General features: G+C 39.9%; 1 protein-coding gene across 6 annotated transcripts in view; it reads right to left on the bottom strand.

Annotated features, from left to right (window-relative positions):
- The window catches only part of FANCD2 (FA complementation group D2), a 60,277-nt gene that overhangs the window by 37,666 nt on the left and 7,617 nt on the right, over positions 1 to 14,994 (bottom strand). For 4 of the 6 annotated variants that reach the window (XR_012675047.1, XM_075159143.1, XM_075159146.1 and 1 more), the window contains 14 exons: positions 14,728 to 14,829; positions 13,821 to 13,955; positions 13,140 to 13,207; positions 12,168 to 12,271; positions 11,541 to 11,604; positions 10,430 to 10,482; positions 7,831 to 7,909; positions 6,946 to 7,070; positions 5,158 to 5,245; positions 4,065 to 4,169; positions 2,784 to 2,884; positions 2,185 to 2,293; positions 1,403 to 1,438; positions 863 to 1,006 (listed from right to left, as the gene is read on the bottom strand). Coding sequence is in view for 5 of the 6 variants with exons in the window: in XM_075159143.1 (XP_075015244.1) it covers positions 863 to 1,006; positions 1,403 to 1,438; positions 2,185 to 2,293; positions 2,784 to 2,884; positions 4,065 to 4,169; positions 5,158 to 5,245; positions 6,946 to 7,070; positions 7,831 to 7,909; positions 10,430 to 10,482; positions 11,541 to 11,604; positions 12,168 to 12,271; positions 13,140 to 13,207; positions 13,821 to 13,955; positions 14,728 to 14,806 (1,290 nt within the window). In the remaining variant the exon portion in view is untranslated. The remainder of the gene's footprint in view (positions 1 to 862; positions 1,007 to 1,402; positions 1,439 to 2,184; positions 2,294 to 2,783; positions 2,885 to 4,064; positions 4,170 to 5,157; positions 5,246 to 6,945; positions 7,071 to 7,830; positions 7,910 to 10,429; positions 10,483 to 11,540; positions 11,605 to 12,167; positions 12,272 to 13,139; positions 13,208 to 13,820; positions 13,956 to 14,727; positions 14,830 to 14,994) is intronic. The other 2 variants (XM_075159144.1, XM_075159145.1) reach the window with 2 other exon arrangements.

Below are 14,994 nucleotides of genomic sequence, written 5' to 3' on the forward strand. Positions count from 1 at the left end.
AGCAGCATACGCCCTATGGGTGACACCAGGGAAGTCACATTACAGCAACGTACCACTAAATAAAATCCCCAGGACAGACACATTCTTGGCCTTAAATTAACATAAGGACTCTGCTACATCAAGATACTCAGAAAAATCTAAGTTAACTTTTAAAGTTAGCTTAATCACGCAGCTTAATCACACTCCTTTGAACAACAAGCTCTTATTCAGATGTAAAGTGGCCTAATTTACTTTATCTTAACTTATTCTGGAAGGGAGTTAAACTAAAACTGAATTAAACTCACTTATATTCAGCATAAAATGTACCTACTTAAAGCATTATTATAGTTCAATTAATTAATTTTAAATTCATAATTCAGTGTTTCTCATCTGCCCTCTACCTCTGACAAGCAGCACTGTGTCATTTTTTGCTGATCTTTTCCATTTTCTCATAGTAAATGGTAATCTACATTACGTTACAAACATATGCCCAATATATATACACATATTTAGACCTAGAAACCATTACACTTGAAAACTGGTGCATGTAAACATATGAACTTCTAAAAATACTGTGGGAGACAACAGCATGTCTGGAACACACATGGAGATGTTGGACTAGACCACATCTCTTAGGCTGAAAGGTTTTGCATCAAAATAAAAAGCCCATCCAATTCTGAGGAAAGCTCATCTCAAAAAACCACATGACAGTTACAACAGAGAACATGTGCCTTGGGAGATTGATCTGGGACGAAAAATTAAAAAAAAGAAGTATGTGTACATAACAGGAATAGTATAAATAATGCAGCGCAGGGTTAAATCATCATCTGGCAAGATCTTTGAGAGATAAAAGAGGGAGTCCCAAAGCAGAATCAGCACTGACCATTGAATGATTTTGGAAGGCATTCTGCATCAGCTGTTCTGGCATGCAGCCCAGTCGAATTTTGCTCCTCAATACTTTCTCAGTTTGCTTCCTGTTCTTGGTGTTGGTAGAATGGATTAGCAGCAAAACTATCAGATCCAGAACCTTTTTGAGGAAATAACCACCAATCATTATGCTGAAAAGATATTAAACAGTCCAGACAACTGCACACTTTGAAATCAAAACTGAGAAGAAAATCAAGAGCTCAAAAAGCCCTGACAGCCACAGCTGTAGAAAAACCTCATCAGTCCAACAGGACAGAATTAAAGCAGGATAACTCTGTCCCTTGACATTTAGAAGGGATGAACTAAGAGTTACAAAGAAAATGGGTAGCTGTTATACTGGGAACAAGTCAAATACCAAAAGAACCACCCATGCAACATCACTGGCAGTTTCTGCTCCAACTAGAAAAATCTCTTCATCTACAACATGAAGAAAGCCCTTGAAAACACCAGCGGAAGAGGACACTCCCAGAGACAAGTGCAGAGTCAGAAGTGTTACCTTATGGTCAGATACAGATGTGCTGTTCTCAATAGCCTAAGAGCAAAAAACCAAGAAAGCTGTTATGCTAGAGTACGATACTATATTCTGAAACCAAATCAAAAAAGGCAGACACCAAAAGAAACACTGCTCAGAGATTTTCTCCTCTACAACAGGACAGCTAGCAAAGCCAGCAAACTGGATCTTGCCAACAGCACAGAATCCAGAAGTCACTCAAAAAAACAGCACGAAAATTCAGCTTGAGTGAGGACATTCTCAAATAACATCAGGCTTGAAAAAGGAACTAAGGTACTGAGAAATAAAAGGCTGAGAACAAGAAACAGTCTCATGGTTTACACTGAAATGCAATTTTAAATTGGATTTAGCCCAATACCAGCCAATATTGATTTCTTGCTGGACATTTTCAAGCACCTTAAGGCTTCATACAGCTCAGTCTCAACATACGGGTATACGTTTTTGCTCTCTTGCAGACAGAAGAAAACCTAAGATTATTTTTTCCAAAAGTCTGTCACAGAGAGAACCAGGTTTATCCTGCATTTCAAGATTTGAGGTCTGTACAGTGGAGCCCAGTGGCCATCTTGCAAGCACTGTGAAATCGGTAACTGAGGAAGAAAGCAGACTCCTGAAAAAGCACTGCTAATTTGGAACACAGAATGAAATCTGGATCAGCAAAATGAAGGGCTAACATTTGTCTTTTGATATTACATTTGATTAAGAAAGGCTCAGGGTCAACCTAGGAGTCCAATTAAATGAGGAAGCAAGGACTGAAGCATGCATCTTACCTTAATCCAAGCTTCAGAGACATCTTTCTGAAATCTCACAGCTAACTTGATCACATCAAAAAGTAGCTTCACACAATTTTGGCTGGTGGTTACTTGGCTCACGGAAGAACTGTAAATGATAGAAAGGAGGAGACTCAGTCATTGTAAATACTGTAGTGAAAGGAACAAGGCAGCCTAGCAGTCACAGCAATTACTTAAAGCAGTCATTCTCTAGAGGGAATGCTCTGGCAAGGATAGGGAGTTTCAGAAAAGGGTGGAAGCAGAGGTTGCACAGTCAACCAAAGCTATACTGGAGGGAACTTAAAACAGATGAACTAGCAGCAACATTATTATAAATGGAGTTGCATACCCCCATGCAGACATGGATGTAGATGGCTCAAAAGGAACTACATGCATGGCAGGGGAAGCCGGGCCCACAAGGATTGACAAATGTGTTATATTAGCACAAAGCAGGAAGGAATAAAGATGTCAGCACCTTTACTTGGGATAAATTAGGCTCATGTATGTAACCATATGTGCCAGAGAGACCAGATAAAGAAGAGCCGAAGGTCTCTTGTTCTATCTTACCCTTGGAGAATCATGTAAATCAGCTCAAGTACCTGGCCTGGACTTGGCTTTTAAGCTGCTTCTGGGAACCTAGGATCTGCAGGGGCAGAACACACGATGACAGATCCAAGCTCTTGCGAAGATCAGAAATCACCTGTAAAACACAAATCCCAGCACAAATCACTGTGACATGTGAGGAAAGAAAAGGCTGAGGAAAAGAAAACACAATCTCACAGAATAACCACAAAATTACAAATCAAAACCTCATGTATTTGTAAAGACTTGTAAGCATTTAACCATGCTCAAACTCTTTTTTTATACTTAGAAAGTGAACCAGCCACATTTTGGTCTTCACTGTCACGTACATGCGTGCAGAAAGCAGAAGAGGATTTCTTAAGAGTTGAAATTCCCACCTATATCTGCTGTATGTTGCCACGAACTAGTTTTATTCTGTTTAGCAGCAAAGCAAGATATATGACAGCCACAGGAATTCCAGGGCATGTGAATTTACCAATTTAACTGCTGTCAAATTGTAGTGGATCAGCACAGACTGGGTTGCATGTTATACACATGCTGTTTTGACAGTGGTCTCCCTGAAAGACTTGGCCAGATCACAATCCACATCTGGCGTAAGCCGAGGCTTTCTCCAAGTGTGGAAAAAAAAGCACGTTCAATAGTTCAGCAAGGCTGGCTTGACAAAACACATCTGGTTCATTTTAAAAATATTCTGAATATGTTTCCTTAGATAAAGCAACTTGAAAAACTGAGGAAGCTTACATCTTAGAATGAAAATGGTCCTCCAACAGGAGAACCACCCTTGTAGGGACATTTCCAAAACATGATTTAGAACAGAACTCAGTGGAGAAAACAAGAAGAGAATTACCAAGGTGCAGTCCCACATCTGTTCGATACTTCTAGAATTTAAAACCCTTGAAGGCCTGTACAATGCAAAATTCTTAGATAAAATTCAAAGGCTTAAAGTTGCCACCTAACCACAGTTTTTCAGTCTAAGAGTTTAACTCAAGACAATTTGACAGCTTTCAGTTCTTTAAGATGTTTACACCAAAAAAAAAAAGATTTCTAAGAACAAATGAGAAAAATCTGCAATAGCCAGCAGAAAGGAGGAGGTTTCAATTCTCATGCCCGAAAGCATAACCAAATCCATGTCAAAGGACAGATATAGTTTCGTCATGTGCTTTGATCCTTGGCAATATTAAAAATTTTACTTGAAAACATTAAAGCATACACCTCTGTGTGTGAAGCAACTGCTCTTTGTTAAAACACACACTGGATTAGACAACTTACTGGTCTTTAGTATAGGGAAAATACTGTACCTCTACTGCGTCTGCTGCTTTGACATTATGGAGGATGAATTTTACTACTACAGGCAAATCTTCCAGTTTTACGGAAGGCACAATGGTCATGGCAGACTGCCGCACCTGAGGAGAAAGCAATACTGGATCAGCTGTAAGACTATGGCTCGCAGAAACACTATTATGTTAGTGGGAAGGAATCTCTGGAGGCTTGTGGTCCAGAGTCCGATATTCTGCTCAGAGTAGGAATATTGTCAGTACTAGATCAGACTGGCCTTGTCTTTGCTAACTGAGTCTTGAAGATATCCAAGGACGGAGGAAACCCCCCAACACCTGCCACCTCTTCGATAATTTATGTCAGTGCTGCAGACCCTAACTTACTTTTCCAAATGTCCAACCTGAACCTCCTAGCTGTAATTTGTGGCCATTGCCCCTTATAATTTCACTTGGCACTGCCGAAAAGAGCTTGGCTCCATCATTTTTTAACTGGCTTTTAAAAGGGAAAAGCATGGAAGAGGTGTAAGCCTGTTGCGCAGCACTAGCCTTTGGGGACTATGTAAAAAGTATTTAATGCACTCGAACCAATTTTATTCTATTCATAAGAAGCCTAACTGCAAGAAGTGCAACAATCCAGCATGTCCAGAAGACACAAGGCACATCATCTCTTCTCCTTTATCAGCAGTCTGCAGAGAAAAACCATAATCATGCAATTATTTAATTACCAGTCTGCCTCTACTTAGAATATAGCAGTCTAGTCTGGTCACTGTACCTCAAAAAAAGAAATAGTGACAATATGAAGGTTTAAGGTGGGCAGTAAAAATTTACTGCAGCAGGACAAAGTGTTTTTGCATTTGCTAAAACAGCTGTGTTTGAAGTTTCTGAATGCATACTGTAACAGCCAGAAAACTTCTCTCTGCTCCGCACTGAACGCTCATGCATGTTTCAAAAAACAGTTTTAGCTTCTCTGACTCCTTTCCAATTTCAGCGAGCTCAGGACTTTTAAAGATCTATAGAGTCAGGTTTAGCAAAATATTTTGAATGACCAAACAGCTCTAGCTCTTGTGTTGCTAAGCAGGGGCTGGATTCTGCTCAACTGCTCAGTAAAAGCTCTTACCTCAACGAGAAGGGCTGCATCGAGATCCAGGCGAGAAAGGGCATCCAGGATTGGAACTGTTAGCCGTCTGCCCTGTTTTAGTAAGCAGCTGATACACAAGAAAAAGAAAACAAATTATCCTCTTAATAGAACCATGAATGGATCTTTAGTAAATTGTATGATTCCAGTAGTTTTTGTGGTCACTGCAAAAAAATCTCTGAAACTGACAACAAAATATGCCACTGGCATTATGGAAAACTTGTTCCCTAAATTATCACTCCTCTCTGAACACGCTGAACTGTGATTCTATGGTTGCCTGTTAGAAGCAGATATGAAGAATCTACCTTTTTCAAATCTTGTAAAAACAGAGAGCATGGACAAAGACCTGGTACAAGCCTTAAGCAAGAACTTGAAAATTGGAAAGTCCAATAAATAGAAAAATAAATAGAAAAATAAAGAGAAAATTTCACCATAAATGGAAAAAATTTGTGAGATCGCTGGTATATGATTTAACCACACACATAACTTGGGCCTGATACCTTCTAGCCACACTTCTGTCCCATGGATGTGCTGTCAGCAAAGTGTAACTGAGATTGCCACCAAAGCCAGGGACTGAATCTGTCTCATGTGTGACCTCTCCCCTAGTCACAGTATTTGCTCTAAGAATTGCAAACATGTAACGAAAGGCACAATGGGCCCAACCAGATATTCGTTTAATTCAGTATCCTTTTCCCAGCACTGGCCAATAGGGAACAAACAGACTAAGAATTGGACAAGTATTTACAAATCCTTCCTATATAAACGGGTCTGGCTTCCAGCAAGCTGTGGTTTGGCACCTTCTTGACCAAGGGACTGCAGCTGTGTTTAACAGTCTCGTGGACTTTCCTTTCCCAAAATTCATCTAATCATTCTTGGCTGCTAAGTTTCTATAAACTTTCTCTAGCAAGAAGTTCTATTTGAATTGTGTTAGTTGAAAAACACATCATTTTCAGCTTCCTGGTAATTCTATTTATGCTCCCTAATTCATTATAACAAGCAATGAGTACTTTTCCACATTAGAAATGGGTAGAGGCTATTAAGAATATGGAAATAAATATGCCTTGCTGATACTGCTTAGATTCTCAGCTTTGAAAAAATGCAAGTAGAGAAAACAGAAGTCTGTTAGTCTAAGCTAACAGAAAACTGAGAAAACAGTTTTTGATTAGCATAAAAAATTTAATTGTGTGGGGCTTTTTTTTCTAGAAGCTAAGACACTAAACTGAGAATGGAAACACAAAGCTACAATTACTTTTGAGAAGGTACAAGGAACAGGATGCACCGCTTGCAGGTATAGGCTGAAATAATGACTACACGGGGGGAAAAGTTAATTAGCACCGGCATAAATGTAAGTGATCTGTGTAATGATAAGAATTATGATGTGTATAATTAAATATAGCGTAAGACTACTGAAAAAATTATCGTATAAAATGAAGACACTATAAAAAAAGACAGCTGTAAGGGCTAGCTTAAGGTAGCGCTCTCTGGGAAGATAGCTATTGGCATTAGGTCCCCCTGTTCTTTGGGTCAGTAAATATGCTTGAGAAACGAATATAAAATAGCCAGAAAGTTCTGCTTCATGCACACATTTATTGTGTTGTGGTTTTTTTTTTTATTAATAAAAACAATGTTGGCCCTTACTGTAGCAGATTCCAGGGGGGGGAAGGGAGGGAAAGGAAGGGAAGGGGGGAGGGAAGAAAGGGGAAAAAAAGGAGAAAAAAAAAAGAAGAAAAAAAAAAGAAAAAAACCCAAACCAACCAGAATCATCTGTACCTGAGCTCCCTGGCAACCTCACTTTGCTGGGAATCCTCCAGGATCTCAGGTAAACTGGTGATAATATCATGCTGGATTGGTACAGGAGAGACACTAACCATCTGCATTAACTTCTTGACGAGATCCTGCAGACAAGAGGAACACTTGTAAAACGCACGAGTCTCACCGCGAGCAAGTGGTTCATTAGCATGGCTACAACAGTGTGCAGGGAAGGTCACTCAGGACGTCCTTTGTCTGGATTTATGCCAAATGTCCCTTAACTCATTGTCCTGTTCAAGTCCTATTCAAGTTGTGAATCATAGCATAGACTTTTATGGAACAATGGTATTTTACAGGTAGCATATAACTCTCTTGGTGAGCACAGGAAACTGGGAAACCCAACGGCAAGCTTCGCAGTGTTTAGTCTGACTTCTTGATTCAGTTAATTCTGGGACTCTCTAGTAACAACCCTCCAGTACAAAGTAACCCACAGAGACTGACTGACTTAGGGAAAGAAGGAAAAGAACCACCAAAGCAGGAACAGAGAATTCATCCCCAGACGCTTGCAAGTATCCAATATCTCCTGTTAAAATTAAACAAGAGGGGATTGTAACTTCCTGCCAGCAACAGCTTTAAAATGGGGTCATCCATGTGGATACATTCAAACAGATACAAATTTATAAAAAAGGACACTTAGAGCAAGGGAAGAAGAAAAATAATAAAAGGGATGTTCAAAAGTTACTGAAGGCGATCATAGTAAAACAGAAAGAATTCAATCTCTCCTTCAGTTTGTGAGTATGAAAACAATATCAGTTGTCATTAGCATAATAACTGATCTCATCCCACCTGAGAGGCATTCCGAAATTGACTGGAAAAAACCATACTGATTGTGCCACCAGTACCCACCTGGCTGTCAAGAAGCTTGTCAAGCCATTTAAATTGATTGACAATGAGCCGGGGAAAATTTGTTCCAAAGGTGCCCACGCTAGAACAGCAGAAAAAGTGAAACACGGGTTAGTCAGACCTACAGACAGACTCAAAAGCTTTGCTGCTGGTCAGCAAGACCATGAGATGCAATTCAAATTAACCAACTATCAAAATCATATTATGAAAATATCATTAACACAGCTACAGATTTTAGCACCGTCTAGGAAGAACCCTACTTCTTACTTGCTATACACACAAAGCAGGGATACTGCCAGCCTGTTTCAATACACTACCAACAACAACATCCTAAGTTACAGCACAAAAATCAAAGCATACAATGTGACCTTTCTTCAGATCTCCTGTGCTACCGAAAGAGGGGCTACACTAGGTTAGGCTAAGTCTCCTTTGAGGCCAGTATCCCCGTCCCCAACTGTAGTATTAGATGCTTTTGGATAAGTTTTGGGTAACAGGGCATTCACAGAGCAATCTTTTCAGAGTTTCCACTCAGCCTTCAAGAATCAGCAGTTTAGCAAATCTCCAGGGCAGAAGCTGGTACCCAGTCCATCACGTCTGCTATCCAGCAGTACATTTATCCTCCATTAATGTCCCTAAGCCTTATAAAAAAGAAAAAGCCACAACTGTGTGTAATTTCTGACCTCTACCTTCTGCAATACTGAATTCGACAGGGTAATTATGCATAATCTGAAAAAGTACTTCTGCTTTTTTTATTTGCTGCCTTGCATAGTTAGAAACAGTGGTTAAACCTTCCTCAATTACCTTTTCTGAATCTTTCTTGCTTTTACAGACATCCATCATCTCTCTGCCAGTCATCTCCTTTAAAGGCAGGCACAATTCTATTTTATTTAGAATATTTTTCCCTACTTACATAGAAACTGTTCTACTATATTTTTGCGACAGCCTGACCAGAAGTGCATGCAACATTCAAAATGTGATTGTACCATGCATTTACAGTGACATGATGTTTTCCATTTTGTTGCCAATTCCTTCCCTAATATTCTGTTTGCTGCTTTGACTACTGCTAAGCATGGAACTGATACTAAAAATAAGAAACAAAAAGAAGCACCCGTACAAGATACCCTTCCTCCATGAAAACACCGAGTTTGTCATTGTATTTATACAATCAGGATTATTTTCAGTCTGATTTTTTAACAAAACAAGGTTTATGCAGCTGTACTAAGATGCCCTCTTCTGTAACTTCTGGTCACACTGGCCTGTGAGCACATATGTATTAATAAATTGGCTGTTGCCAAATCACATGGATAAACCAAGTTCTCTGTACTCTTCCTACAGTAAGGCAATAAATGGTATGTCCTCTGTCCAGGCATCGACTGGCATTAAACCTGTAGAGGTCTGATCGGTCTATGCTTGTACGTCAGATTTGGGAGAAATTGGCCAGTCAATACAGGTGTGGTTACAGACTAGCTGTAATGAATGTTGTTTCTTGTCCCATAATTAAAGAAAACAAAAAACAGTAGGAAGTCCACTGAAAATAATCTATTGTTCTTCACAATTAGTTTTAGATTAGATTATCCTGGAAATTGTCACCACAAATTGTTACCTCACTTTTCATTTCCTTTTTCATTTATGAACATGCTGAACAACCCAGATCTCCATGGGACCATCCTCCTTCTACTGCAAAATGGACAAGTTATTTCGTTTTTGCTTTTTTTTCCCCCCGCCCCATTTTTAACTGGTCATTAATACATAGAAAAAACTTCACTCTTCTTACAGTTTGATAGGAGACAAGTGTAACAACATTCATTTTTAAGACTTACTAAAAGGTTCACAGCACAATTAATGGCTGATCACTTTTACATGCAAGATCCTTTAGAATTCTTGGGTGAAAACAATTCAGTCCTTGTGACTGGCTATGTTAAACCCTCCTCTAACAAAATCTCAGTCTGAGAGAATTCCTCAGACTCAATCTCTGTACAGCATTTGTATCCTGCTTGATACTGAGCACTGAAACAAATATTGTATCAGGAACAGCCTCAGCTTCTTTCTATCCCTTGACCTGCTCCACTAACTCTGTAATGAGCATCCAGGGCACTGGAAAAGGGACTTAAGTGTTCAAGTCTTGCCTGTGTTGCGCCTCAAGGTCTCTCATTCTGCTATGGTGTTCTACATTCAAAAACCAACAGATGCTTTTTCTGTTTTCCTTGTTTGAACACAATCTGTATTTTTAAAAGGAGGTCTGTTTGCATCTAGCAGCCTCCTAAAACTCTGCCAGCCACTTTCGTCTTTTTTTAAATAGTGAGACACTCCGTAGTCCCTTTGCTGAAATACTTCCAAAGCTTGTGCCAGTAGCTACCAAAAACATAATGAATCATGAGGTATGTCTATATTTCAGCTTCTACAAATTTGTCTTCTGCTTTATGCGCCCACAAGTTTAAAGTCATGGTACCTCACAGATAATTTTACACATGTATGAAGAAAAAATCATCAGTGCAAACATCCATTCAGATAAATTTGAAGTAACAGTTAAAGTCAAACAGATGGTGATTGACCAAAAGAAGAAATTTCTTTTCAAGGCAGAGAGAAGACAGTCTATACTCACATGTCAAAAAAGAATTCGGGGATCTTTTCCAACAACAGTGTTATGACAGCAGGCTAGAAGAAAGGCAAAAAGACAGTGTTAGGATGATGATTTACTGCTTGTGCTGTGGCATTGCCACCAAAATTGATCTGCCACAAAAGATGAAATATGCACAGAGAATAAAAGACACAAAAGGACAAATAAAAATATTTCCTGTATAAGAAATCTCTTCCCTAATGCCAGAAAGGAGGCATATAGCCTGCAAGCTGAAAATCACAAATGCTGAGAGTGGTATAAACTATCCACATAATCTAATAGAAGCAGAGCACACGGGCGGGATGCTGGGCCAAACGAAGTTCTCTTTCTCAGACCCAGCTGAGTTGCCTTTCACCACATAGGAATCTAAAACATCAACTTTAGGTAAGTTTGAAAACAGTGCCCACATGCTTTTGCTGTCCCCTTTGCAGGTCTAATTCTTCCCCCCTTTAACCCTGGCCCAAATGCAATTCTAAAAATGTATTTAAGACAAGAACTTTTAAAACATTTTAATTGTAAGAGGATTTAAATCCACAGCTGCTCTAAGGTTTCCCATGCCTTGGTGAGATATCTGTCATCTTCAACTCCATATACATCTTGTATACAACTTAACAGAACTTGTTCTTGACAGCAGGTTGCTCAGCGTCTTGCTCATTTTTAAACTCCTCCAAGATTCAAATTCCTCCAATAATGGAATTTCCATCACCTTTCTACCCTACCTGTTCTAGCACTTAAGGAAAACATTCTCCACAGTGGAAGTGATTATATCATCTCTCATCCTGCCCCTGTTCACCTTTGAGAAGAGCCTGGCTCTGTTTTCTCTACACCATGACACTAGATATTTAAGACCACAAGATCTCCCTTAATCTTCTCTTCTTAAGACTGAACAAACCCAACTCCCTCTGTCTCTTCTTGTATGCCACGTGCTCCAGGCCCTGAGCATCTTTGTGTCCCTAAAGAAACAAGAAATTGGACACTATTCCAGCTGCAGCCTCATCTGCCTCACAACCAGTTCTATTAATCCTCTACTTATGAAAGCAAAAGGATCCCTAAATAAATCAACACCACTGTAAAGAGCAAACTAAGGTGCCCATACCTGTAAGATCTTAATTCCAAGAAGCAGTTTAATGAGGCTTTCACAATATGAGTGCACCAGAGTCCTGCAAGATGAAAGATTCCACTACAGTTGTAATAAAAACAGACTGTAACTTAGGAGAACAGGCTGTAACTCTTTCCATTACTGTTTTTTCTAAAAAAACACTTACAACAACTTATGGTAATGTATGGTAACCACAGACACACACACAAAAATTTTTAAACTGCATTGTAGCTCTGAACGAGCTTACTCTCTACAAGACTAGCGTGAGCTGGAAATGCAAAAGTCCCTGTGGTTAAGCTGTATAGCTCCTGGAAAAACTGTCAAAAAACAGTTGACCTTCACCAGCCTTGTCAAATTTTTTTTCCCCAGTATTTGGTTCTTGCCATAAAACGCCATGGAGCCCAATGCATGCCACAGGCAGCTAGTAAATTCTGTGACTTACCACTTTAAACTTACTGCTATTAAATAGCGACATATTACACTAGCCACTTTTGCATAAGAAACAAGTCTTGTTGTGTATCAGCTGGAGCTATGGCCTTTCCCTCCACTCTGCTCAATGTTACATGACATTTACATAGGGACCAGCTCTGACTGAAGGGGAAGACAAAATACATTTTCTCTGACCTCGACCCCTCGGTCCGCATGGGAGTACATGGCAACAGACAGTTCTTGAACTGGTTTCTGTCTTTGATATGAGATTCCAAGCCGCTGACAAATTCCTTCACAACCTGCAAAGCAGAGAGAAGTTATCCACTTCCTGAAGCCGCCCCGCTCAACTGCTGTCTTTTAGGATGCTCTTTGTGAGCAGATGATGAGAACAGGGAAGAGCTAGCCAGGGAACTGCAGAGAGACAGAAATTGTGATGGAAGGAAAGCTGGATAATAAATGAACTCTAGTCTAAACCGTTTCCAAAAGGAAACACTAGTTGTTCTACAAAATAACTCTAAAGCAACAGTCTCACATTTTACTTTGATTTAAAAGGGCTTTGCCTTTCTTCCTGAGACAGCAACATTTAATGTGACAAGAGCTGCACCGAAAAAATATTTGCAAGATTCAAATCACTGGCCTCAGGACTTTCATGCTGGGCTTGTTGACTGGAGAGGAGCACGTTGTGGCCATTTTAATGCTGCCAGCTCCCAGCCAACACAAAACCAAACACAGCTTCCACTAGAAAGTTAAGCAAATTATTTTTCTCCCTTAAGAGTCTTTGTCTATTGAATAATATTGCCAATTCATTACTTCGACAGGGCAAGGTGGTGGACGTGCAGCACTTTTGCTTGGAATTATGCAAAACCAAACTTGGAGCATGCATACCAAGGCTGGTTTAACAGAGGCACATGCTGGTCATCTCTATGTCTGACTATTCAGACATAACAGCTGAGAAGAGACAGATACAGCAGAAGGACAATGGGACCAAAAGCGTGGGATGGCAATATTGAGAGAATTAAGAGTCTGGACCACAGAAATCCAAAATAAGCTAGCATGTTGCATACTTTTGTATGGGACTAGCAGGGACAGGCAGTTCCATTTGTGTCTTTTGCTACACAGCAAACAGTTTTAAAGCTGGCTCCTGCCGAAGCACAGGCCGTTACTTACGCCTGGGTAAGTAGGGTGCTTCTCCAGGGCCAGGCAGAGCTTCTTCTGGAAAGCCATTTGATCTACAGCTAAGGAGAAAGTTTAAAAAGAAAATAAAGAACCAGAGACATTTTATCCATTCAATGTCATAACAGCTACACTAAGTACAAGCTCTCAAGCCCATCCACCAATACTTCTGTGTTTGGTCTATTGAGAAGTCAAGTTAGCAAAAGCCTGAGTGGTTTCACCACTCGTGCTTTCTCCAGTCTGGGCTGAGAGTACCTAATAGCATTAAAAAGGCTTAATACACGAATTCCTGAAGACCTTGTCTGAGCTGAAAGGCAACATGACATGTTCGTTTTCCTGTTTCAGAGGTCCTGCCTCTGTAACTCAATACTGGAATCACAGATGCAGTCTAATCTTATTCCATATACCTCCAATTATCTTTCAGAAGTCTTTTGACTTAGCATATATACACCCAAAACATGATATAATGAGTTTAGGTGATGCACTGAATTCAGCAGGAACTGTGCAATTTAAGAGGTATATAACAAATAAGAGGCCACATAAAGGTTTGCTTGAACTTTGGAACTAGCTGGCTCAAGCATTTTTGCTCTGCAAGTAAAATGCATCTTTACATTGTGCCAGTCACCTTAGCAGGTTTTCAGATACAAGCAGAGAGAGCAAGTGTTAAACCAATACCTATTTCATTCTGTCCCTCCCCAGCTTTCAGTATAATTCCTGATGTTCTAAGGAGCTCTTCAAAGACTCCCTCATTCTCCACTCCACCATGGGCAGAGGCCTTTTCCTTATCAGAAATTCGCGGCTTCTTTGTTTCTGAGAAAACAAGACACGCTACATCAAATATACTCTGCAATAAAAATAGCAAGGATCCTTTATATAAACAACTAATTCAAAATTAACCTTCTAGTAAGAAATTAGAGGAACACAGGAATACACTTATGGGACCAGACCAACAAACTGTACTGCTACTTGACAGCAGTTATTAGCCGACTCAGATGCCAACGCGCAGATCCGATAAAGCTGTTACTCCTGCAGCATGACACCAGAAAGGAACATTTCTTACTCACCCCTTTTAGTGATCAGTAACCAAAGACAGTTAAGATACACCTTCAGTGGCTTACTCCCATGGGAGACATACCCGCTAACAGATTATGAGCAACGCCAGAGCACATTCTTTCCTCTGGCCTGAAAAGCACAAATTTAATATAGGTTCTCCTACCAGACCCGTCTCTTAGGTATCCACCCATCTGCTAAAGCAAAAAATAACTGTCTTCCCTCCAGCTACGTAGACAGGTTATTTTGGTTTGATTTACAGATATCAGTTTTGATCAAATGTGATTAATCTGCAGGCTCCAAAGGCAGTGAAGCTCAAGATGATAAATGCTGATCAAAGGTATGAGAACAGAAGGACTGAGAAAAGATATGGCACTGCTTTTAGCGTCGTTGTTTTATTGTGATTTTTAAAAGTGTTTAAAGATCAACAGTGTCATTAACAATTAGCATTATCAAAACTGTCACTCTGGCCTTCTCCCTGCCTGGGAGCCGCTGCCTCTCCAACAGGTCTCCATTCCCTGCAAGATTATACCTGAGCACCTACTCGGCAAGTCTGTCTTGCAGCTCTCTCCAGAAGCATCAGTCTTTGACAATTTCCTTTTTGAAACCATGGTAACAAAACCTTTGTTGTTGCCTATAAAAATGCAGGAAAAAGACAAGTGAGCAAAGGAGACATGACTTTAATTCAAGTTTTTTTAAGCAAATCTAGAATGTATTAGTGAATAGTGAAGGGAAATGCTCCAGAAATTGAAATTGCTCAAAAAAGGCCTTGTAGTTTTGCTGCTAATCCATGCTACAA

Source organism: Calonectris borealis, chromosome 10 (genome assembly GCF_964195595.1).
Source record: "Calonectris borealis chromosome 10, bCalBor7.hap1.2, whole genome shotgun sequence".
Classification (NCBI taxonomy): Eukaryota; Metazoa; Chordata; class Aves; order Procellariiformes; family Procellariidae; genus Calonectris; species Calonectris borealis.